At 49.0% G+C, this 24,123-nt stretch overlaps 1 protein-coding gene across 1 annotated transcript in view; it reads left to right on the plus strand.

The window, feature by feature from the left end:
- TUT7 (terminal uridylyl transferase 7) overlaps nt 1-24,123 on the plus strand; it is a 1,376,479-nt gene that overhangs the window by 1,066,354 nt on the left and 286,002 nt on the right. The window contains exon 21 of the mRNA XM_085632922.1: nt 22,980-23,157. Coding sequence (XP_085489048.1) covers nt 22,980-23,157 — 178 coding nt within the window. The remainder of the gene's footprint in view (nt 1-22,979; nt 23,158-24,123) is intronic.

Consider the following 24,123-nt stretch of genomic DNA (forward strand, 5'->3'; position numbering starts at 1 on the left):
GCTGGATAAAGAGGGCCCTTTATTATGGCTGGATAACCTTATGGCTTTTTGTATTCCTGGTCTTGCACAACACACTTTATCATAGAGACAATTGAAATGTATGCTACTTACTTTTCGACAGGGCTAATGGTTCTTATTTGAATACGATATATATGTCTCCGAAAGTGTAGATTCACCTAAGCTGTATTCTAATGTATTTTAATTATGTAGTGTCATCTTGCCAGTTTCTGCCATGTTGGTCTTGCACAATGCACTTTAGTATTTACTTAAGTAATTGAAGATAGTTTTGTATCCCAATAGGCCCAAACTGATGCACTTTTTAAATTTGATATGTATGGTATTCATGGGTTTTTCTAGACCCCCTCAAGATGTGCTTTCTTCAAGAAGGTATTATACACTGATGTATATTTGTTTTTAGGTTGTATTATGTGCTGGTTGTATTGATGTGGTTCAGTTTTTGTCCATTGATTTTAAGATATCTAAATGTATTGTATTAATGAATTGGAAAGTAATGCTACATTTCTGTAAATTTATTTCTTGGAAATCTAGAATTTGACTTGACATGAATATCAGAGGGAATATCATGGTGGAGAAGAACATTTTGCTGGCTTTATAATCTTACGTTTTTTCTCAGAATTCATAAAAATCTCACTGCCTCACTGCAGCCCAGGATCATAGATTTTAACCTATGCCTCAGTATATTATTTCTCAATTTGACATTCAGAAACTAACATCTTGGCTTCCCGCAGTATTTGAGGAAAAAAGGTGCCTCCAAGAGTTCCTAGAGCAGTTGGGTTCATTTTTCACTGTAGTACACTCTTAGTATCAGGAGCACGATTAACAGTTATTACTGTCTTTTAAAACATATTGCAAGGATGGTGTTTTCAGTCAAATGTATTCTGAGTCTATGGCTAGTTGGCTTATGTTTTTTTTTTTTAACATGGTAAAATTATTTTCATTTTGGAAATATACGTATATAAATATGTAGGAAACTATTCACAAGCTGGATTTTGTAGTACGTGAAATAGTACTACTCACTTACTACAAAATGCTATTTACTAACCTGAGTGGAGACCTCCCATATCTTTTTACCCCTAGCTACAGTGGCAGAGGTCTATGCACAAATACACCTACATTTTTGTAGTAAATGTGTAAGAGACAAAGATAGTGGCTGGAAAATGGTGAATGCTTACTATAAAATGGGAGGGGTTTACAGCATGACAGGCTATTACAAACACCCACTACCAGAGAGTAACCCTCTTGCCGTTGACAAATTACACTACTACTGAAGCTACTACAGCTCTAAAGGTGTCTAAACAGTAGCAAATGTACCCCAGCCCAGTATTGTAGTACGTCCAGCACCACATATGGTCACTTGTAAAAGATGCAACACACTCCCATAGAAAATAATGGTGCCAGAGACTTAAAATTACATCCAATAGTTACTAACGTTAAATAAAAATATTTCAACTTTTGAACTAAGTATAGTTTAATGATAAAACAAATGTAAATATATGTGAAATGTTATTTTAACATGTAATAAAAATATAACAAATGAAACTTTTAACTTGTTAACAAAACAAATAATGCTAATTAATTGAACTTATAAATGTGATGCATATTAAATAAAAATGCTACTGTGGATGGGGGTTATATATATATATATATATATATATATATATATATATATATATATATATATATATATATATATATATATATATATATATATATATATATATATATATATATAATCTACTGGCGGTCGCCAGTAGATAGTTATAGTTAGGACCGTGTTTCCATAGGAAATCTGAAAATTCTATTTTGAATAACTTTGGTGCCGGTTGACGAATCCTCGCGAAATTTTCAAAACTAATGGGGCGCTCCGCTCAGCTCCTACCCTGAAAGTCTCGGGGTGATTCCTCAAGCGGGGGCTGAGAAAAAAGGGGGGTCCCAAAACGCGTTTTCCCCATGCATTTTCCCATAGGACCTTTAGTCGAAGGTACAGCCCGAACGGCTGAACAGAATTACTTGAAATTTGGCAAAGAGGTAGTCCTCAGGTCAGGCATGTGCCTTTTGCATATATGGTGTCAATCTGTTGAGTAATTCCTGAGAAAATTGCAGTTAAAAGTACATAAATATCTATAGGCGCGTACCATAACGTGCGCGAGCGTAATTCTGATTGGTGGTTACATGTCAGTCAACATTCGAATCGGTCGAAATCAGGAAGTGTCGGCCGCCATTTTGTTTGTTTTGTGTGTGACAGTCAAAAAAGAAAGGTGGAGAACGTGAAAAGGGGGCAGGGTAGAGAGTTCCTGACCCCCTAGCCTTTGTCAGGCTGAACAGAATTACTTGAAATTTGGCAAAGAGGTAGTCCTCAGGTCAGGCATGTGCCTTTTGCATATATGGTGTCAATCTGTTCAGTAGTTCCTGAGAAAATTGCAGTTAAAAGTACATAAATATCTATAGGCGCGCACCATAACATGCGCGATCGTAATTCTGATTGGTGGTTACATGTCAGTCAACATTCGAATCGGTCGAAATCAGGAAGTGCCGGCCGCCATTTTGTTTGTTTTGTGTGTGACAGTGAAAAAGAAAGGTGGAGAACGTGAAAAGGGGGCAGGGTAGAGAGTTCCTGACCCCCTAGCCTTTGTCAGGGGGTCCCTGAAGGAACGCGAAGGGTGAAAAAAACATTTTATTTTTTTTTCAAAAAAACGCGGGGTGCGCGCACGGTAAAAAAACTTTAAAAAAACCATTTTAAACGAGCCATTACATATTACAGGATACAGTCAATCTATAACTATATACATAGGTAGCTTATTGTATAATAAATATATAAAAAATATAATAAAACATACATAACTTAGCATTTCAAAAACCTTACAAATTCACTTAAAAAACCATAGGTTTCACACACGTTATAGTTAGGAATTAGCATTTAAAAAACCTTTATGTGAATCCGGATCCATTATAACCTACAGCACCTGGGATTCCTCCGGCTCATCAGTGAAGCAAGTCCATATATCGCAGGCTGTGCATGACAGTGTCCCTCTATCCATGGCTTTACATCCAGGGAGTCCTTCAAACGCAAGAGTGGGAGCAGTTTTGCATATTGCACGCGTTTCAATATGTATGTTACTGCCCTTTCCCAGGCCTGTGTAACCTGGGATACTATTGGAAGGGTACCAGTCGCAGTTTGCGCCCACCCATTATTAGCTTTGGGAGGTCGGTCGAAGATACCAGTCCCGCCAGCAACGTCTCCCAGTTAGTTTCTTCCTAACACCATAATCCCACATACTGAAGTAGCTCTGCTCGGTAGTATAGCTGGAGATCTGGTAGGCCAAAACCTCCAACTTCTGGGTCCCATTTCAGAACTCTAGATTGACCTTGCTGTGTTTGTCTGCCCAGATCAATGACACCAATAGCCCATCGAGTTGTCGAAACAGTGCAGTTGGCAAGGTACAAAAGGAATTCTACATGACATATAGGCATTTCGATAGGTGTACCATTTTGCTAAGTGCCACCCGTCACAGGACCGACAATGGCAGGGTCTTCAAGAAAAGTCATGGACCGAGTAAGATCTCGCATAATGCGGCTTATATTCAGGTCATATTGCTGGGTCTCATCACAGGTTACTTGATGGTCCAACCTGTCCCAGACCTCAGCGACTTGTCTGTGCGCATTCTAGAGATCTATGAGCCCTTCCTCCCCTCCCATCACTGTTGTGGAAGCTGAGCCAAATGGGCTTCATCCTCTGACATATCCCTTTCAAGTTTTTTATGGGTGCCATATATCTTCCTGAGGCATTCTTCTCGGACCACCATTCAACCCCTTTCGTTTCTGCGGATTTTCAGTTGTCCTCGAAATACGCCAATTGTATACTGTGAAATTGTCTTCCAACAACTCTGGTCAGAGTCTCTACGGAGGTACACGTGGTCTATGCCTACCTAAGTAACATTACATAAGGAGGGTGGAATGACCCAAAAGGAACTGCACCTGGTAACTCATCCCGCTAATGTTCAGCGCTACATCAGTGGTTATGAGGAAACAATCAAGTCTTCTGTAGGCTTGATGCGTGTGGGAGTAATAGGAAAACGCTGCTACCATCAGGTGAAGTTCCCACCATACGCCCTTGCACTAGTGCCCTGTGCTTAGTCTCGTTCAGGCTAGCAAGTTGGACTTAGTGCCTAATCTAGGCAGGTGTCTGTTTAATGCACTACCAATCACACAATTGTTGTCTCCTCCCCAGATAATGGACATGTCCACATAGTGCAGAAGTTAGTTCTCTAAGGGTGTTTAAAAATCCCTGTCGTCTGTGTTGGGAGCGTAGACCTTGAGGAGGCGCAGTTCGAGACCATCTAAGCGGCCATGTATCAGAACGTATCTCCACTCAATATTCACTGTGTGACTAGGGTGTTAGAATGGGCAGCCGGGTGCAACCCAGATGGAGACCCCCCTGGTTTTGGAGAAATATGTCGATGAATGTGACTTGCTACTCCACTTCTTTTGTAATTTCTGGGCTTCTCCCTCTGTCAAATGTATCTGAAAGAAACACGTTGGTTAGATTCCTCACATTAGAATATCCCCAGGCTTCAGGTTGGATCTGGAAAGATTTTTGTAGCAATACACCTTGCGCGTCGCTAGGCGTCGTCTGCGGCTCCGCGTCCGTCATTGGCGTCGTGCGCCGGAATGACGCCGTCGGAGTACTTAGACGCCGCCCTCGCGCGCTGACGTCACTTCTTCTTATTTCCGTGCCAGACAGCGCCGATCCGGGAAGAGCTTACCCCTTAGTCAATTTTTGACTAAACTTTTTTGACACTATTTGGTCTTCTATCGACTCAACTCGTGTACCGGTAGGATGCCCGGGTTTAAAGCCTGTGACTCCTGTCATCGACTGATGTCGGTGACGGACCACCATCGCCGGTGCCTTTACTGCCTGGGGGCCGACCACGACGTGGAGTCGTGCCCTGATTGTCAGGCCTTGACCTCGAAGGCTAGGTGGGCGCGGTCCCGTAAGCTTCTCGAGCTTCGGCACTTGGCTCCGCGCCGCTCACGGTCCCGGTCCAGGAGGAGGTCCAAGGACCGGTCGCAGAGCCGCAGTCACCATCATCGCTCGTCGGGCTCGAAGTCTTCGGGTAAGTCGAAGCGATCTAAGAAGTCCAAGAGGCGACACCGCTCTTTGGACTCCCCTCGCGCGACTCGGCCGAGGGTCAGGGTGGTCCCACCCCCGTGGCTCTGTCGGAGCCGCAGGAGCCGTGTCCGTCCCCATACCCGCCGGTCCCTGGGACTGACGCGACTCCGGCGGAGGTCAGTGCCTTCCTCTCGGCCATGAGGGGCCTGGCTCCGCCGTCGACGCCTGCCGGCGCGCCTTCGGGCCCCGCGTGCTCGACTGTGTGACCTCGCGTTCCGGCTGCTCCGGCCCGGCGCCGTCGACGACTTTGGTCCCGACGCCCCAGGTCCCCGAGGGATCCAGGCCTGGATCTCTGCCGGCGCCGGTCGACCTCACGACACCTCCGCCGTCTCCGACACCGCTTCCGCCCCCGGTGCCGTCTCCGGACGACGCCATCCCCCGGTTTAGCCCCTGTCCGGGCCCGGCGCCGGTGCGGCGCCGCTTGATGCCGCACCCGACGCCGATGGATGAGCGTTTCATCTACCGCCCGGCTCCGATCATTCCTCCTGTTTATCAGGAATCGGATAACGGGGGGGACTGGGAGGGTCTGAGGACCCTATGGCCCTACAGGGCCAACTTTCACAGGACTGGGCAGACGAACTGGGGGATGCCAGTGGTCTGGACACTTCCCCGGACGCTGGTTTCATCTCTCCTCTGACTGTGGCCTCGGAGGAAGGTGCAGCTTTTTCAGTGGTGCTGCGCAAGGCGGCCGCAGCCCTGGGGCTCGAGCTGCCTGCTGTGGTCATGAGGACTAACGTCCTCACAGAGGTGCTTCAACCGTCAGCAAGCTCCACTGAGCCTCTGCTGCAGTTAAATGAGGCCCTCATCGATGTTCTGCAGGGCACTTGGTCCAAGCCCTCCACAGTTCCTCCTGTGGATCGGAACGTGGCCCGGCGCCACCGCCCTGCTCCAGGTGACCCCAGTTTCCTGTCCCAACACCCCACCCCCGAGAGTCTGGTTATCAAGGCATCCACTTCCCAATCCTCCTTCCCGTCCGCTCCTCCAGATCGGGAATCCAAGAGGCTAGAACAGTTCGGAAAGAAGCTGTTCTCTTCCTTGAGTTTGGGCCTGCGGTCTTTGAACACCGCTTGCCTCTTGGACCGTTTCTCCCACTCTCTGTGGGATACGGTGGAGGACGTGCTGCCCCTGTGTTCAGAGGAGGCCCGGACACGTCTCTCCCAGGCGCTTGCTGACGGGCGAGATGCAGCACGACATGCCATACGGTGTGGACTAGACACCACGGACCCGCTGGGTAGGGCGATTTCCACCACGGTGGCGCTCCGGCGCCACGCCTGGCTGCGGTCCACGTCTTTTTTGGGTGATGTCCAGAGTTCCCTCATGGATATGCCCTTTGATGGCACTCGCCTTTTTGGTGAGAAGGCGGATAGTGCGCTGGCTTGTTTTAAGGACTCCCGGGCTACTGCCAGGTCCTTGGGTCTCTCGGCCCACGGCCGCAAACTTTCGTGGCCAAGGAAGGGGCGCCTCCTCACGTCCGCCTAGCCACCGGCCGCAGACCCAACCTGCATGCGGTCGCAGATGTGGATTCCGCCATGGCGGTACTGGAGGACAACGTGTCGGTCAGTCCACATCCACCCCGGCAGCATCCGCCTCAAAGCCCTCCTAGTCCGAGCTTTCAGGCCCATTCTACGCCAGTGGGCGGCAGAGTTCGCCATCACCTGCTCCACTGGCGATCCATCACATCGGACAGGTGGGTGCTGCAAATCGTCCGATGGGGCTATTCCCTCCCCTTCGAGACGACCCCTCCAGCCATGACACCGCAGTTCCACCGTATATCGGAGGATCACTTGAATCTTCTGCCGGAGGAAGTTGCGGCCCTCTTGGCCAAAGAGGCTGTCGAGCGCGTTCCTGGTCCAGAAGTAGGCCGTGGTTGCTATTCCCACTACTTTCTGGTTCCCAAGAAGGGCAAAGGGGGCCTACGCCCTATCTTGGACCTCAGGAGCGTCAACGCCTTCCTCCGGAAGGAACGGTTCAAAATGCTAACTTTAGCTCAGGTTCTGGCTGCCCTCGACCCTGGAGACTGGATAGTAGCATTGGACTTGCAGGATGCCTATTTTCACATCCCTGTCCTGCCGGCCCACCGGCGTTACCTGCGGTTCACGGTGGGTCAGGAGCACTTTCAGTTCACCGTGCTCCCCTTCGGCCTCACCAGTGCCCCTCGGGTGTTCACGAAAGTGATGGCGGTGGTAGCAGCTCATCTGCGCAGATCGGGGGTTCCAGTCTTCCCCTATCTCGACGACTGGCTGTTGAAGGCGGGCTCGCCCCAGCAAGTCGTCTCCCACCTCCAGACTACGGCCGACCTCCTGCATTTGCTGGGGTTCTCCATCAACGTGCCGAAGTCACACCTGAGACCCTCCCAGAAGCTCCTCTTCATCGGAGCGGTTCTCGATGCGGCGCAGTTCCGGGCTTATCCTCCGGAACAGCGGGTCCGGGATATTCAGGCTCCGATTCCCATCTTTCGGCCTCTATCCTGGGTTTCGGTCAGGTTGGTGCTGCGGCTTCTGGGGCTGATGGCCTCCTGCATCCTGTTGGTGCATTACGCCAGGTGGCGAATGCGGACTCTGCAGTGGGACCTGAAGTTTCAGTGGGCCCAGCATCGAGGCAACCTGTCCGACTATGTCTTGATCTCGGAGGGCACTGCGAAACAGTTGCAGTGGTGGCTCACGGACCGCGATTGGGTCAGGGGCAGATAGATGCCTCTCCCTACCCCAACCGGAGCACATAGTAGTGACGGACGCGTCCCTCCTGGGATTGGGGGGGCCATATGGGAGAGGCGGAGATCAGAGGCCTCTGGTCTCCGGCGGAGTCTCAACTCCATATCAACCTGTTGGAGCTGAGAGCGATCCGGCTTGCACTGAAAGCCTTCCTTCCCTCTGTCCGGGGAAGTGTCGTGCAGGTGTTCACGGACAACACCACTGCCATGTGGTATTGCAACAAGCAGGGCGGGGTGGGGTCATGGACCCTTTGTCAGGAGGCTCTGCACCTCCGGACATGGCTGGAACACCAGGGCATCATCCTGGTGGTTCAACATCTGGCGGGCTCTCTGAACGCCAGAGCGGACAAACTCAGCTGCCGGTGCATGATGGATCACGAATGGCGTCTGAACTCGGAAGGTCTCTTTCTGCAGTGGGGAGAGCCTTGGTTAGATCTATTCGCCACCGAAGAGAACGCGCAATGTCAGCAGTTCTGCGCGTTGGAATTTCCAAGGCGGCACTCGCTCGGAGACGCTTTTCGTCACGAGTGGAGTTGCGGTCTGCTGTACGCCTTTCTGCCTATACCACTTCTGCCCAGAGTGCTGAAGAAGATCAGGCACGACCGGGCCCAAGTCATCTTAGTGGCTCCGGATTGGGCACGGAGGTACTGGTATCCCGAGCTACTCAGTATGTCACTTGATCCTCCGATACGACTGCCTCTTCAGGAAGACCTTCTGTCGCAGCAGCAGGGGACGGTCCTCCACCCGAACCTGTCCAGTCTCCACCTCCATGCGTGGAGATTGAGCGGCGACAGTTGATGTCATTTGACTTGCCTCCTGTAGTCTGCGATGTGATTCTGGCAGCCAGGCGTCCCTCCACAAAATCGGTATACGCCTGCAGGTTGAGCAAATTTGTGGCATGGTGCACAGCCAAGGCTGTGGATCCACTTTCCGCCCCTCTTTCTGAGGTTCTACTCTTTCTTCTTTCTTTGGCCCAGCAGGGCTCTGCTCTGGCCACCTTGAAAGGTTATCTTTCTGCAATCTCTGCTTTCTTACGGCTTCCTGATCAGCCTTCTCTTTTCAAGTCCTCTGTTTCGCGTTTTCTTAAAGGCATTACTCACATGTTTCCTCCTGTCCCCTTCGTAATGCCTCAGTGGGATTTGAATCTTGTCTTGACCTTTCTGATGTGCGCTCCCTTTGAGACCCTTCACAATTGTCCACTTCGTCTTCTGACTCTTAAGACTGCTTTCCTGGTTGCTATCACCTCGGCTAGACGGGTGAGTGAGCTCCAGGCTCTGTCATCTAAGCCTCCCTTTCTTTCTGTTCATCCGGACAAGGTTGTCCTCCCGACTCGTCCTTCTTTTCTTCCGAAAGTGGTGACCCCCTTTCACATCGGGCAATCGGTCACTTTGCCCACCTTCTTTCCGCCTTCGCATCCTTTGAAAGAGGAAGAGAGGCTCCACCGTCTGGACCCAAAACGTGCGCTTTCCTTTTATTTGGACCGCAGCAGACAGTTCCGGGTGGACGACCAACTTTTTGTTGGATACGTAGGTGCTAAGAAGGGGAGAGCCGTACACAAACGGACCATCTCACGGTGGGTCGTCTTGTGTATAAAAGTTTGTTACTCCTTGGCGAAAAAGGACCCTCCTGTTGGGCTGCAAGCCCATTCCACCCGGGCCACGGCGGCGACTACTGCCCTGGGACGGGGAGTTCCCTTGCAGGACATCTGTCAGGCGGCGACGTGGGCCTCACTGCACACGTTCGCCAAGCACTATTGCCTGGACAGCCAAGTCCGGAGAGATGGCTTCTTTGACCATTCTGTTCTCCAGGGGGCCACCTAAAAGGGCGGCCCTTTAGTGCCATTGGGGCACAAACGCCACCCCTCCTGGTCTAAGGGTTGGAGTCCTTCGCCTTGGCGCGCTAGGCACGTCACTTCTGGCGCACAGAGGTCGGGGGAGGGTACTTATACCTCCCCCCGCCTCTCTGGTGTCCTCTTTGCACCAGACACGCCGTCTTCCACCCTACCGCTTACCCGGCGTGGGGTTGGCAGGCAATGTACGTAGAACATTGTAATGTTTTCTTTTTGTCGTTGCAGTCGGAGTTACAGGGCGATCTGGAAGCAGACAGGTACAGTAAGGGTACCTCTGTGGCAGACAGGTACAGTAAGGGTACCTCTGCGCGGCACAATAGGGGTGCCGGAGCCAAAGACCAGGAGCCTCCGGCCAGGTTCCTGAAAACCGCGCGGCGCCCCGTTAGTCCTTCGGGCGGTTGGGGGCCTGATCAACCGGGGGTTTGCCCTGCTACGCTCCGCCCTGAAAAAGGCATGAGTAATAAGGGACCAACGGGTCACGTGATCCGGAGGAGGATCACCCAAAAGATGTAGCACTGATTGGGTTCCCCACAGTGCTGGCTCATCTGGCGGGCGGGCAGCATAGGTTGGTACAGAGCCTGCCCTTGGGTCGCCCGTAAGATAACCCACCTTAATGCATACTTTTGTATGGAATAAACCTGCAGCAATATTTTCCCATAACAAAAGTTGTCTTGTGTATTTATTTATTCATGCATGTTCAGACTGTGGGTGGGAATGTTGCCAATAATGGCACTATGTATCACACCACTGGGGGGGAGGGGAGCAGGCGAGGCCCGGCAATAGTTGTCCCCAACCGTCGGGAGCCTGGTGTGTAGTCGCTGAGCCGGCGAGGCTCCAAGATGCTTCCCGCAGCCCGCCTTCAGCCGTACCTGCAGAGACGACCCACCCAAGTAGTAAGCAAGCCCACTGCTGATCCTCTGGGTCTGGGCAGGTCCTCCGCAGTCCTCCGGCTCCATGTAGGTTTCATGCCAAGGGAATACATTTCCTGTGTGCAGGCTCAGCGCCACGCCTCAGCTGAACCCCCCCAGACTAGGCCGCTACCGATTCAGGGGAAGCCAACCCCCGCTTCTCACAGCCAAGGCCGCAAAGGGGCCAGATTCAGGCTGCGGTTAAAGGTCTCTGTTCCAAGCAGCGTTCACCCCACAGGCTGCTTCGTTTTGCTGTCCATGCACCGAATAGTCCTGTTACCTTCGGGCAGGCTCCAGCGCCACTTGCCGCGACGTCAACCCAGCACAACTAGGCCTTAGCACTCCTCCCAGTATATGGAAGTCCGACTGGCGGCTCGAGCATGATACAGGGCAGGAACCTTCCCCACTGGGTGCCCCAACAAGATGCAGGCTGTCTGGGGCTCAGATGCCCATCAGGATGCCATTAGCTGAATAGAAGCACTGCTTTAAAGCGACTGATTGGTTGTCTTGCCAGCCACGCCCCCCTTTAAAAAAAGTATTGTTCTTAAATAAATATATTTAAATTAATTATTTAATACACACATTTCCCCTAAACATTCCCATGGGGAGGTCTCCTCCAAGGTGGTAGAGAGCTCCATCTATGTGTGAAAGTTACTAGTATTAACTTGACATTCTTAAATACTGTTCTAAGTGGCTCCACCTAGGAGTTGAGGCACATAAGTCTACACCTAGTTATAACTCTAGACTCTACAAAAAAATATTGAGTTATTCTTAAGTGTAGTAATAAATATACATATGAGTAAACATACACATGCACTTACCTTTGTGAATAGGCCTTGTAGTCTGTAATCTCACACAAGCATAAAGGTAATCTCCCTTTCTGATGGATACTTTTAACTGCAGACTCCTCACCTGTAGAATTATCCCAGATGTCGGACTGGATTCTGAAACTTTAAAGCTTTCATGTCGCTGGTAGGGGATGCCCTCTAAGTCTCGATTCTGGAAGTAGTGTCATACAATGTAATGGAAGCCATATAGTGCCCACCCCTGCAATGTGACATCCTTTCCCTGTTTTCCGTGCCTTTGACACGGATCCAGAACTCCTTTTCCTCCGAGAATCGAGAGTTTGTCCTCATACAAAAACCTGCAAAGTCAAGTGCTAGGTCTCCGCCCAAGCACTCTGGCTGTAGGTACTGCAAGGGACAGATGTCCATCACTGCCCGGCATTCCATCTTTCTACGGTGCCTGGGCTCCGATCATAATTCCCGTTCCTTCGACTCCTGCCTCGGCATGAATCTGAATGCCTTTTAGGAGCATGAGACCAAGCCTTTCATGACTTGGGCCCCAATGACGGCAGTAGTTGTTATTTAAGACCCCGGTCGAGTTTGCCTTCTTCCCATACTTCCGAAAGCAAGAAGAAAAACTAGAGATAAGAGTCCTAGACGACCTCTGTCTTCGATGGAATCTTCATCCTCAGAGATGCAATTACTCGACATAGGGCTTCTGACACTGCTCCAGGCTTGCACCTCAGCTGGACCCGACCCTTGAGCCCGTTGCACTGATGCCGGCACATGTCTTCCTGACTCCACCGGGACTTCCAGCTTGATCTTTCGGCTCTGGCCCTGCAACTGCCAGAGTTCTCAGTGCCATACCCGGACAGAACAGAATGCATTTGGTGCAGAACACCAAATGCATTTTTCAGTGGGTAATTAGTGTCGCTCCCACAGGTGAGTGGAAACTGAACAATGACTAGGGATGTGACAAAGTAACTTAGTAGCTGCAATTTGCAGTATCTGCAGTCTGTTCAAGAGGGACCTCGAGATACCCAAGTACAGAACGCTGCGGCAGTCCAACCAAGATGCAATTAGGGACTGCACCACAGTTCTCTGTGCAGGGACTGACAGGAGCCCCAATATTTTTGCAGGCTTTTAAGCAACCCAAAACTCGTGGTGGCAATTCTGTTAATTTGAGAGTCTATCCTGAGATAACAACTAGATAGGGTTTCAGGCCACTTTTATCCTTAATAAAGAATAAAGAGAAAACTATTTGGGTATTTTTGGTGTATTGTAATTGTATTTCTGATGGATACATCTGCCAGTGGATTCCTCACCTTGTGAATATCCCCTGCGCCAGCAACATTCGGAAACTTTTGTAGCAGTCCACGCCGATGGGGTCGAAGACGACGTCACAGAGACACGGCTCCGCTTGCGACTCCGCTGACGTCACCGGCTCCATAAGAAGACCTCGTCGGCGTGATGACGTAAGTTCCCTTTTTTCCGCGCCGTCTACGCCAACGGATTACGGGAATTGCTGTTGGTAGCTTTACTGTTACTTTGTTTTTCTCTGGGTTTCCCTGTTTCTCTTCGAAGAAGATGTCGAAGAAGAAGTCTGGTTTCAAGCCCTGTCGGGAATGTGGCAAACACATGTCGATCACAGATCCACATGACGACTGTGTTTGGTGTCTTTCATCCGACCACGATGTGCATGGTTGCTCTTGCTGTCGCAATATGAGCTCCAAAGCTCTAAAAGAAAGGGAGGCGAAGCTCTTCATCACGAAGATGAAAAAGGAAAAGAGAGGAAGAAGGAAGTCGAGGTCAGCGTCGAAGTCGACTTCGGGGCATGCTTCACGAACCAAGAAGCATAAGAAGAAGAGGAGGCATTCTTCTCATCATCACTCTGATAAGAGTTCGGCTCTGAAGTCGCCGCCGAAAGGAATCCGTGTCTCCTTCACCAGTCCCGGATTCTCCTGGTCCTTCATCTCCAGTGACTTCGCTGGCTCCAGCTACATCTCCGGTTCCGATGCCATCCCCGACGCTGGTTCCATCTCCGGCTCCGGTTTCACTCCGGCTCCGTCTCCGGCCCCGGTTGAGGATCTTCAAGTCTCGGGTGAGCCTGCGACACCGCTTATTCCACCGTCGGCGCCGGTTGGCCCGAGTCTGGTGATGCCTGACCAGTACCCTGCGTTCCCTGGACCAGGTCAGGACCCCTCGCATTATTTAAATGCTATGTACGGGGTATTCGCTAGAGCCATGTACACCACTGGTGCACCTGCGGGTCCGATGGGTCCAATGGCGTTTAATTTGGGGGTGCTGCAAGTCTATCCGCAGGCCCCTTTCATGCCGTTTTTTCCAGCGACGCCGTCTTGGCATCTACCGGCGCCGAGGACGTCGACGCCGCTTCCATCTTCACCGGCGCCGGCTCGACCTCGTTCGACGCCGGCTGCTCCTGCGGATCCACGTTCGACGCCGGTGCCGGCGCCGTCGGATTCGAACACGGCGCCGCCGACGCCGCTTGTGCGGATTCGATCCAGAAGGGAAGCACAGAGAGTGGTGGATGAAAGGAGGTACCTTTTGGAGGAAGCTGAGGAGGGAGAGCTGGTTGAGTCTGATGAGGTGTATGAGGAGCTTAAGGAGGCTAGTGGACTGGATTTGTCTCCTGAGTGGGAAATCACTCCACCTTCAGATGAACCCTCAAAAGATGTGGCTCCGTATCATGCGGTCATCAGGAAGGCTGCGGAGCTGCTAGATCTTCAGTTGCCAACTACGGAGTTCAGATCAAATATTCTGACTGAGGTGCTGCATTCGCCCACTACAGTTTCGGAGCCTTTGTTGTCCTTTAATGAGGCCATTATTGACCCTGTATTGGAGGTATGGCGTAAGCCTTTTTCTGCTCCCGCAGTCTCTAAGACGGTCGCAAGAAGGGATAGGGCGGCTCCAGGGGATCCTGAGTTTTTAACGTCGCACCCATCGCCTGAGAGCCTGGTGGTTCAGGCGGCTTGCTCGCGTAAATCCAAGGGTGCTTTCCCTCAGGTTCCAGGGGACAGAGAAGCTAAAAAGATAGACCAGTCGGCCAAGAAGGTCTTTTCATCGGCCAGCATTGCCCTTAAGTCGACGAATGCAACTTGCTTGTTGGGACACTATATCCATGCGCTCATGGACTCGGCGAAGAAATTGGCACCAAAGCTTTCTGAGGAGGATAGAGTCAGCTTCAATGAAGTTTTGACTGATGCCCAGGCGGCAGCACGCCAAGTGATACAAAGTGGGCTGGACACGGCAGACTCAGTAGCAAGAGTCATGGGGTCTTCTGTTCCCACTAGGAGGAGTGCGTGGCTGAAGTCTTCTCAGTTCTCCCCGGATGTAGTCGCCTTTGTTGGACCTGCCATTTGATGGATCTGGTTTGTTTGGTAAGAAGGCAGATGCTGCTCTTGAACGCTTTAAGGAGAGCAAGGCTACCGCTAGGTCTTTGGGCCTTCAACCCCAGTGAAGGGGGTCTTTTAAAAGATACAGAGGCTTCGGAAGGGCATCCTTTCGTTCTTACAGACAGACCCAGCAGCAGCAGCAAAGCTCTGTGTCCAAAGGTTACAGAGGTAGAATCAGGGGTCTCTCACGTGGCCGTCAACTCTCCTCCTCCTCTTCCTCCTCCTCAGCCCCTCCCACCACCGCAAAGCAGCCCTAGATCCGCCATTCTGGATCATGCTGGTCCTGTGGGGGTCGGCTTATCCATTTTCTACAAGATTGGGAATCTGTAACTATAGATCTCTGGGTTCTGGATCTTGTAGAAAATGGGTACGCCCTTCCCTTTCGGGAATTCCCTCCAAATTACCCTCCTTGTCAAGGGGCTTGCTCGGAGGACCACCGTCTTCTCCTGCAGGAGGAAGTCCTGAAGTTGTTTCAAAAAGGTGCGATAGAGGTGATTGCAGAGCAGGAGAGGGGTCGGGATGCTACTCCCGGTATTTCCTGATTCCGAAAAAGGACGGCAGATTGCGTCCAATATTGGACCACAGAATCTTGAATCTTTTTCTAAAGCAAGAGAAGTTCAAGATGCTCACCCTTGCTCAGGTTCTTCAAGCTCTGAATCAGGAGGACTGGATGGTGTCGATCGACTTGCAGGATGCGTATTTCCACATCCCCATCCTGAAGTCGCACAGGAAGTATCTCCGGTTTATGGTAGGATCGCAACATTATCAGTTTGCGGTCCTTCCGTTTGGTCTTACTACTGCACTCCGAGTCTTCACGAAGGTGATGGCAGTGGTGGCAGCCCATCTCAGAAGGTCGCGGATCTCGGTTTTCCCCTATCTAGACGACTGGCTGATAAAAGCGGAGTCGTCAGAGAAGGTGCTACATCATCTGCAGGATACAACTCAGCTGTTGTAAAAATTGGGTTTCTCGATAAACGTGCCCAAACTCACCTGGTGCCCTCTCAGCGCAACCTGTTCATAGGTGCGGTACTGGACACTACTGTGTGTCGAGCATTCCCTCCTCCTCAAAGGATTCTTGACATACAGGAAACGATTCCTTTGTTTTACAATGGAGCGGTCGTTCCAGTTCTGAAAGTCCTTCGCCTGCTCGGCCTGTTTGCTTCCTGCATTCTGTTGGTCAACCATGCACGCTGGCACATGAGGGCGCTCCAGTGGTGCCTCCGCAGGCAGTGGTATCAGCACAAGGGAGATCTCAAGGAGTCGGTGAGGATCTCCAGAGAAGCTGCGGCGGATCTGTCTTGGTGGAGCGTGGAGGGCAATCTGTCTCAAGGAAAACCCTTTCATCTACCTCCATCGGTGGCCACAGTGATTACGGATGCATCCACTTTAGGGTGGGGTGCTCATCTGGGGGATCTGGAGATCAAGGGTCTTTGGTCTCCAGAGGAAAGGTTGCTTCATATCAACCTTCTGGAATTGCAGGTGATTCGTTTGGCATCCAAGTTCTTCCTCCCTTCCCTTCGCGGTCAGTCTGTTCAAGTCCTGACGGACAACACTACCGCGATGTGGTATGTCAACAAACAGGGAGGAGTGGGGTCTCTGCAGAGAGGCTCTGCGTCTATGGTTCTGGGCTCAAGGCAATCAGATTTGTCTGATGGCAAATCATCTGGCCGGGGTTCTAAACGTACGTGCAGAAAGTCTCAGTCGGCAGTTCTCCGCCGACCACGAGTGGAGGCCCCATCCGGAGGTGGTTTGTCACGTCTTTCGAATGTGGGGAACTCCTCGGGTGGACCTGTTCGCCACTCCGAGAATGCTCACTGCCAGTCATTCTGCAGTCTCCAGTATCCGATGCAGGGAGCGTTGGGGGACACGTTTCAGTTGAGTTGGAGCTCTCGACTCCTTTACGTGTTTCCTCCCATACCCTTGATTCCTCAGGTTCTGAGGAAGATTCGCTAAGACCGGGCCCAAGTCATATTGATCGCACTGGATTGGCCAAGAAGGGTGTGGTATTCAGATCTTCTCCACTTCTCCTCGTGCCCTCCGCTCCGTCTCCCTCTGAGGGCAGACCTCCTCTCGCAGTCGGAGTGGCAGGTTCTACACCCCCACCTCCAGAGCTTACACCCTCATACCTGGAGATTGAACGGGGCAACTGAATTCTTTTTCTCTCCCACCTGATGTGGTAGATGTAATTTTGTCTGCCAGACGTCATCCCACCAAATCTATATATTCCTATAGGTGGTCTAAATTTGTACTTTGGTGTGGAGAGAAGTCAATTGATCCTTTGAAGGCTCGTCTATCTAACATTCTACAGTTTGCCCTTTCTCTTGCTCAGCAAGGCTTTGCTGTGGCTACTGTAAAAGGATACTTATCGGCTTTGTCGGCTTTCCTTTGCTTGCCGCATCAGCCGTCATTATTCAAATCACCTATTGTTCTTCGTTTTCTTAAGGGCCTCACAAACAGGTTTCCTCCTACTCCCTTTATTGTGCCTCAATGGGACTTAAACCTTGTCTTGACTTATCTTATGGGTTCTCCCTTCGAGCCCTTACACAAGTGTCCCTTGAGACTGTTGTCTTTTAAGACGGTTTTTCTCATTGCAATCACCTCGGCAAGGAGGGTAAGTGAGCTTCAAGCGCTAAGTTCAAAACCCCCGTTCTTGGCCATTCATGCTGAAAGAATGGTACTCAGGACCAGGGCTGCATTTCTGCCTAAGGTGGTAACTCCCTTCCATCTGGGGCAGTCCATTACCCTTCCTACCTTCTATCCTCCCCCTCACCCTTCCAAGGAGGAGGAGAGACTTCACCGCTTGGACCCTAAGAGGGCAGTGAGCTTCTACCTGGACAGGACAAAAGACTTCAGAGTTGATGACCAGCTCTTCGTGGGCTTTGTTGGATGCAGGAAAGGTCGAGCGGTGCACAAGCGCACCCTTTCCAGATGGATTGTCTTGTGCATCAAGATATGCTACTCCCTGGCTGGTAAGGAAACTCCAGAGGGTTTAAGGGCTCATTCCACTAGAGCAAAGTCTTCCACGTCTGCTTTGTCTAGGGGTGTTCCTGTGGAGGATATTTGTAGGGCGGCAACTTGGGCCTCCCTTCACACCTTTGCAAAACATTATTGCTTGGACACCGAGGTGAGGAGGGACGGACACTTTGCTCGTTCCTTCCTTCAGTACTTTCTGGTATAGAAGGGTGGACACCCTCCGGGAGTGGACTGCTGTAGGAATCTATTCACAAGGTGAGTAATCCACTGGCAGATGTGTCCATCAGAAGAACAAGTTACTTACCTTCGGTAACGCTTTTTCTGGTGGATACAGTATCTGCCTGTGGATTCCTCACTGACCCACCCGCCTCCCCGTTGTCCACCCTTGTATACCTTTAGTATATCATGGTGTTTCAAGTTATATTTATTACGGTCAAAGGCATTGTGTTGTTTCTTTTGCCTTTCTACTTATTCTCCACACTTTGTGTGTTGCTTTATATATTATGTACTGTGTATACTGTGTATATATTGCTGTCAGTCTGTCCGTGTGCCTCGAAGGCACGGAAAAAAGGGCGGAACTGACGTCATCACGCCGACTAGGTCTTTTTATGGAGCCGGTGACGTCAGCGGAGTCGCGAGCGGAGCCGTGTCTCTGTGACGTCGTTTTCGACCCCATCGGCGTGGACTGCTACAAAAGTTTCCGAATGTTGCTGGCGCAGGGGATATTCACAAGGTGAGGAATCCAGAGGCAGATACTGTATCCACCAGAAAAAGTGTTACCGAAGGTAAGTAACTTGTTCTTATATAGCACTTACAATCCCAGACGAGGCGTTGAAGTGCTAAAATACAACCAGCGCATTACACAATCCTCTGTATACAGAAACAGCAACACTGACTTGGTTTGAAGACTAGCTGATTGAAAAGACAGACACTGCATGCACACTAAATGAAACAGAAGCAGGAACAAACAATAACCTTGGCGGACTTTAAGTAATTATTACTCGCGCTCCCCTGGTGCCAGGATTCCTACAAGCCACGGGTGCTGCGATTTTCCGTCTGCGCTGCATTTTCTTGGATTCCACGTTTTATTTGCTCCCTGGTGTGTTCTCTGAAACCCTCTGCTGTGGGCAGGCATCGACCCCGTCTAATATGAGTTTTGAAACTACTGTTGTTTAGGCTACAACAAAAGCCAAACACATGATAGCGATAACAAAAATAACAACAACAATAATTTAATAATTACATGGTGTTGCTATAAACTGTGAAGAGGAGCAGCTTTCAAGTGGGAGGGGGCGTGGCATTTAGGCCAGAGCTGCAGAGCTTAGAAACTGAAAGAAAAACAAGGAGTCCCTAAACAAGACATACCAACAGCTGCAGCACAATGAAACTGTAGTTGGTCGGTGCTGCTTCTGATAAATACAGAAGTGATGCATCGGACCAGCAACCAATAGGGAGGCCGAAAATCGTAAATAAGCCAATTGGAAATATGCAAGCAAGCAGCAGGCAGGTTTACCCTCCCTATACGGATTACTAGATGTCTCAGAGAGACAGCGCATGCACGCTGCCTAGGCGAGACCTAAAAAGGAAGCGTAAAGACAGAACAGACGCACAAGGAACCCAGAGAGGGAACATGCATATATGCACAACAATGACAAATGGCAGGGAGGGGTGAGAGGATGGATACAGTGATGCAGGAGGATAAAAGCAGAGATAAGAAGCATACACTGTAAGAGTAACAAACGGATTTAGAAAAACCAAGAAAACAAGCAACACCAGGACATTAAACAGGCGCCCTCGGAAAACAGCATTTGACATTTGACCTTGGTCTTTGAATGCTCAGCAAATGTGATAAGATAAAAACAAGATTAACAGATCTGTTTACACAAACGGAGCGGAGCTGGGAGCGGGTGAAAACCGGACCAATCGTGTGAATTGCTTTTCAAGAAATAAGGCAAAGAAAAACAAGATATTGCCTTGGGTCGAACGTATACGTTAAAAAGCATAGGGCTCAGGGAAGAACCGTGAGGAACCATATAAGGCAGCTTGCGAACTAAAGAAAAGGGTTATCCGAGGTCACTTGAAAGGTTTGCTCCTGCAAAAAGATGCGAAACCAGAGTAGGGCACGACCCCTAATGCCACAGGAGAAGGACCATGTGGGACCCCTAATCACCCTTAGCAGTCGAAGCCTCAAATGTAGTATAGATGTTAGCCAATTTGTTAAAAAATAAGTTAGCCAAGGTAGCCTGATCAGACAAGGCTATTATTATCCGAAAACCCTCCTTGGCTGGATTCTGAGTGCTATACATTTTTTTTTAATAAAGTAACTTGCACATACTTCTCTGCAGGCTTTGTGATAAAGTTTCAGTACATTCAGGTGCCTTAACTAATCATCGGCATTGTAGTTTCTGCACCATATACGTTCCTCGTGCTTGCAAGAATTTTGTTTGTGGAAGAAGCTGAGCAGTAAACCAGGATGCTGGGGCCCAGGACTTATTTTTTGTAACAGTAGTTTTCGAGAGAAGGCTGTCAAGTGTGGATTCCACCCAGTCGTTAGCATGCTGCACCATATTATTGATGGTTCCCTTCAACCTCGAGGTGTTGTTGGAGAGGCGGTAATTAAATGCTAATCTGTCAAGCCACGCCCAATGACACCTAGGAGTCCCAACAATCTTTTGTGTAGTAATCACACTCTTGATCACCTTTGCCAAGCTAGCAAAAGGCCCGCCCACAGCGAGGGAATAGGCGGCTCAAACTCCAGTGAGGATAAGTCTGTTAAAAATTGGAACTAGGGTGTGTCCAGTAACATGCTTGTAGCCCTGTACAAGCTGAACGAGCTTTAAGATCCTCAACTAAGTGAACTGTCGAAGGGTATAGTGAATCGTCCAAATGGATACTGAGATCAGGAAGCAAAGCAACAATGGAAAGCCTAATAATGTACGAAGAGTTAGCATCTGACACAGAGGAAATTCACTTCTCAGCCGGCCCAGGTGGTCTGTAGAACAAGAGTCCTAAAAAGGTAACATTTCAGAAAATTTTCAATGAGAAGGACAATGCTGCACAGTCAGGAATATGCAGTTTTTCAGTTAAGCAGCTAAAAGATTTCTTGAATATATAATACGTGCCACCTCCATCTTTTCCCTGACGATTGCACGTGGTAATACCATAACCCACAGGCAGTGCTTGAGCGATGTCAGACGAAGATGAATCATTCAGCCAAGTCTCAGTTAGGAAAGCAATATCAAGATCGTAATCAAGAATAATATTAAAAAGTTCCTAATTGTGTTTAACCAGCGAGCAGCAGTTTAAGCTCCCAAAGCAAACTAAACCCTGACGAGGGGTTGAGCGAGGGGCAGCCCGAACCCACCTGTTGACACGATTCCCTTTCCCAAGTGTGCAAACTATGTAGGCACTTACTGGAGCTTGGTCGCCTCCATTCAAACAGTGCGGATCTCGAGGAGACCTAGTGACCGTCTGAATTAATTGTTAAACAGCCAGAGTTCCAGGGCCCATTCGGGTATAGACGGGCTTGCTTTCCGTGTGCCATCAGTGTGACCACTACAAGTTTCCGCATTACCATGCCTTATTTATAGTGTGCAAACACCCTACAAGGCTGTGAGGCCATGAAACTAGAGCGCACCTAAGAGATTCCAATATTTTACCCCCAAGATGGCCTCTTGGCCTTCAGCCTGCCTTACACTGAAGGAGAGGGGAAAATGATACACAAAAAAAAAAAAAAAATCCCCTAACAGAATGTCAACCAACAGTTAAAAACCTAAGACCAGGCGCAATCTATTCTCTCCACTGTGCATCTGCACTGTGATGCTGTATTTATTGTGTGCAAATCACTCACAGGGCTGCGAGGCCATGAAACTAGGGCGCACCTGGGAGGTTACAATATTTTACCACCAAGATGGCCACTCGCCCTTCAGTCCAACCTAACACTGCCAGAGAGGGAAAAATGATACACCACAAAAATCCCAAAATAGTTCCCCAGCAGTGTGTCAGCCAAAACAGAAGTAAAAACAAAGAGCGATAAAATAAGCAGTTAAAAACCTTCTTTCACTACCTTTTTTCAGGAAAAATGTTGGGGTGCCAACCAGTGCTGCTTGCCTGCCAAAGGTGGTCACTCCCTTCCACCTCGTCCAACCTGCTTTAACCTTTTACCTATTGCACTGTCCCACGAAGGAGGAGGAGCGTTTTCATTTGTTGGATCCTGGGTGAGCCGTCAACTTCTACCTGGACTGCATAAAGGACATACAACTGGATGACCAGCTCTTCGTGGGGTTCTGTGGAGCCAGGCAAGCAGTGAATAAATTGACCCTTTGCTTTCCCACAGAAGTAACCCCCAAAAGTGATCAGGGCCCATTCCACTAGGGCTAAATCTACCATTTCTGCCCTTGCAAGAGTAGTTCCAATTGCAGACATGTGCAATGCATTTACATGGTTATCGCTACTCACTTTGCCAAGCTTTGCTCCCTGGATTCTGAGGCACATGGAGACAGCTACTTTGCCAGATCTGTCTTGCAGGATTTTCTTGTATAACTATCCATCAACCTGCTTCCTAACTAGGGTACTGCTTGGCAATCTATTGTACAGGTGAGGAATCTGAAGGTAGAAGGATCTAATGGTAGAAAAAGTTACCTACCCACAGTAACGATCTCTCTGGTGGATACTGTATTTACCTGCAGTTTCATCACTGACCCGCCTGGCTCCCTGTTTAAAGGATTGCTATAGGAAACGTTAATAAGATTGAAATTAAGTGTATTTTGGCGCTGCAATACTCTATCTATCCGTTCGCCTCGAAGGCTTGATAAGAACAGATGCACAGACGTTGCTGTGCCGGGGTAGGAGCTATATGGCTTTGGTGACTTCATAAAACACCACTTCTGGCATTAAGACGAAGCCGGCACCCACTACCTGTGACATTAGAGTTTTGAAGTTTCTGGATCTACTCTGACTCTTGGGATCATTCTACAGATAAGGAATCTGCAGGTATAAGTATCAACTAGAAATAATGTTACCACAGGTAAGTAACTTTTTTTAAATGGGTTCAGAGAGGATACTCCTAATGAGGAAATTGGGTTAAAAGTACATACCATATCCTTTTGGTGGTTAGGCACACATGAAAGTTTTTTTTTCTTTACTTCCAGTCAAATTGTTGGCCAAGTTATGGAAAAAATAAGGAGTCTGTCGGAGAGTTATGGCTGGGCCTCTTGCGTTTCTACACAGAAGAATTTGATTTTAAAGAACATGTCATCTGCATAAGGAGAAAAAGCCTACTGACAACTTTCAAAAAGCAGTGGACGTCAAAGTACATTGTTATTGAAGGTAATGTAGCAATGAGGGGGGTTATGGAGCTGTGGTATTTTTAATCCACTGACGTGCAAGAATGAATGTCATATTTGTTGACTTAATATGCTCTTAATGAAAACCAGTTGAAATTTGAGTCGGACAAGAATGTTGGTCTGTAAGAGAAGTCTTCTTTTGATTTATGGTACATGGTGTGGAATTCTAACCTGTGAACAGCAGCTGCCCTTGGCTACTGAGGCTGGCAGTGCCTCCAGTATGGAGGCTGGGCTCTGAAAGGTTGACACAAGGTTGATTCTGAAACACGAGTGACTGATTGATGGGTGCCGGTGACCAAACTGCCAACATTGTGAACTGCCCCAACCTGGGGCAACGGGTGCACTAAGACAATGAAATCCAGATTATTAGGCGTGTGTTTTTTAACTGACTGTAGGGGGGGTGCCCTATTCACACTATATACATCACTGCAATACATTTTACCCATGTACAATTGCTCTTTTGATTGGTTTTAATATATCTAATGCATCTTTCAAGGGGAGATGATTACTCCATGCTTCACTGACTTAACATCTACTCTTTACCATTGGATTTCTTTATATCCATAAATAGTAGAATATCTCTGTGCATGTGCAAGATGCTGAAACACTAATGATTTTAAAATTTGAAAGTCATTTTCATTTCAGACAAGTTGTAAATAGGTAGCAACATTTTCAGTCTATTTTACTAGTTCACTTTCCTTATTTTTATAATTATAGTTCTTGGTTATTTCTGGTTTGATATTGCTGGTTGTAGTAAAGTCACTTAACATTCTGAGAACTTAAGCTCAAAATAATTTGAGGGCACACAGTGTCCTGCAATTAAAAGCTTTGTGGTGCACATAAAGCAGACATAACATCACAAGGATAACACAGTATGTAAAATAAATGCAACGGTCCTTCAGGAAAAACTCAGATTACTCCACTAATCAGCTAACAAACACCATAAATG

The sequence above is a fragment of the Triturus cristatus genome, chromosome 2_1, assembly GCF_964204655.1.
Source record: "Triturus cristatus chromosome 2_1, aTriCri1.1, whole genome shotgun sequence".
In the NCBI taxonomy this organism is placed as follows: Eukaryota; Metazoa; Chordata; class Amphibia; order Caudata; family Salamandridae; genus Triturus; species Triturus cristatus.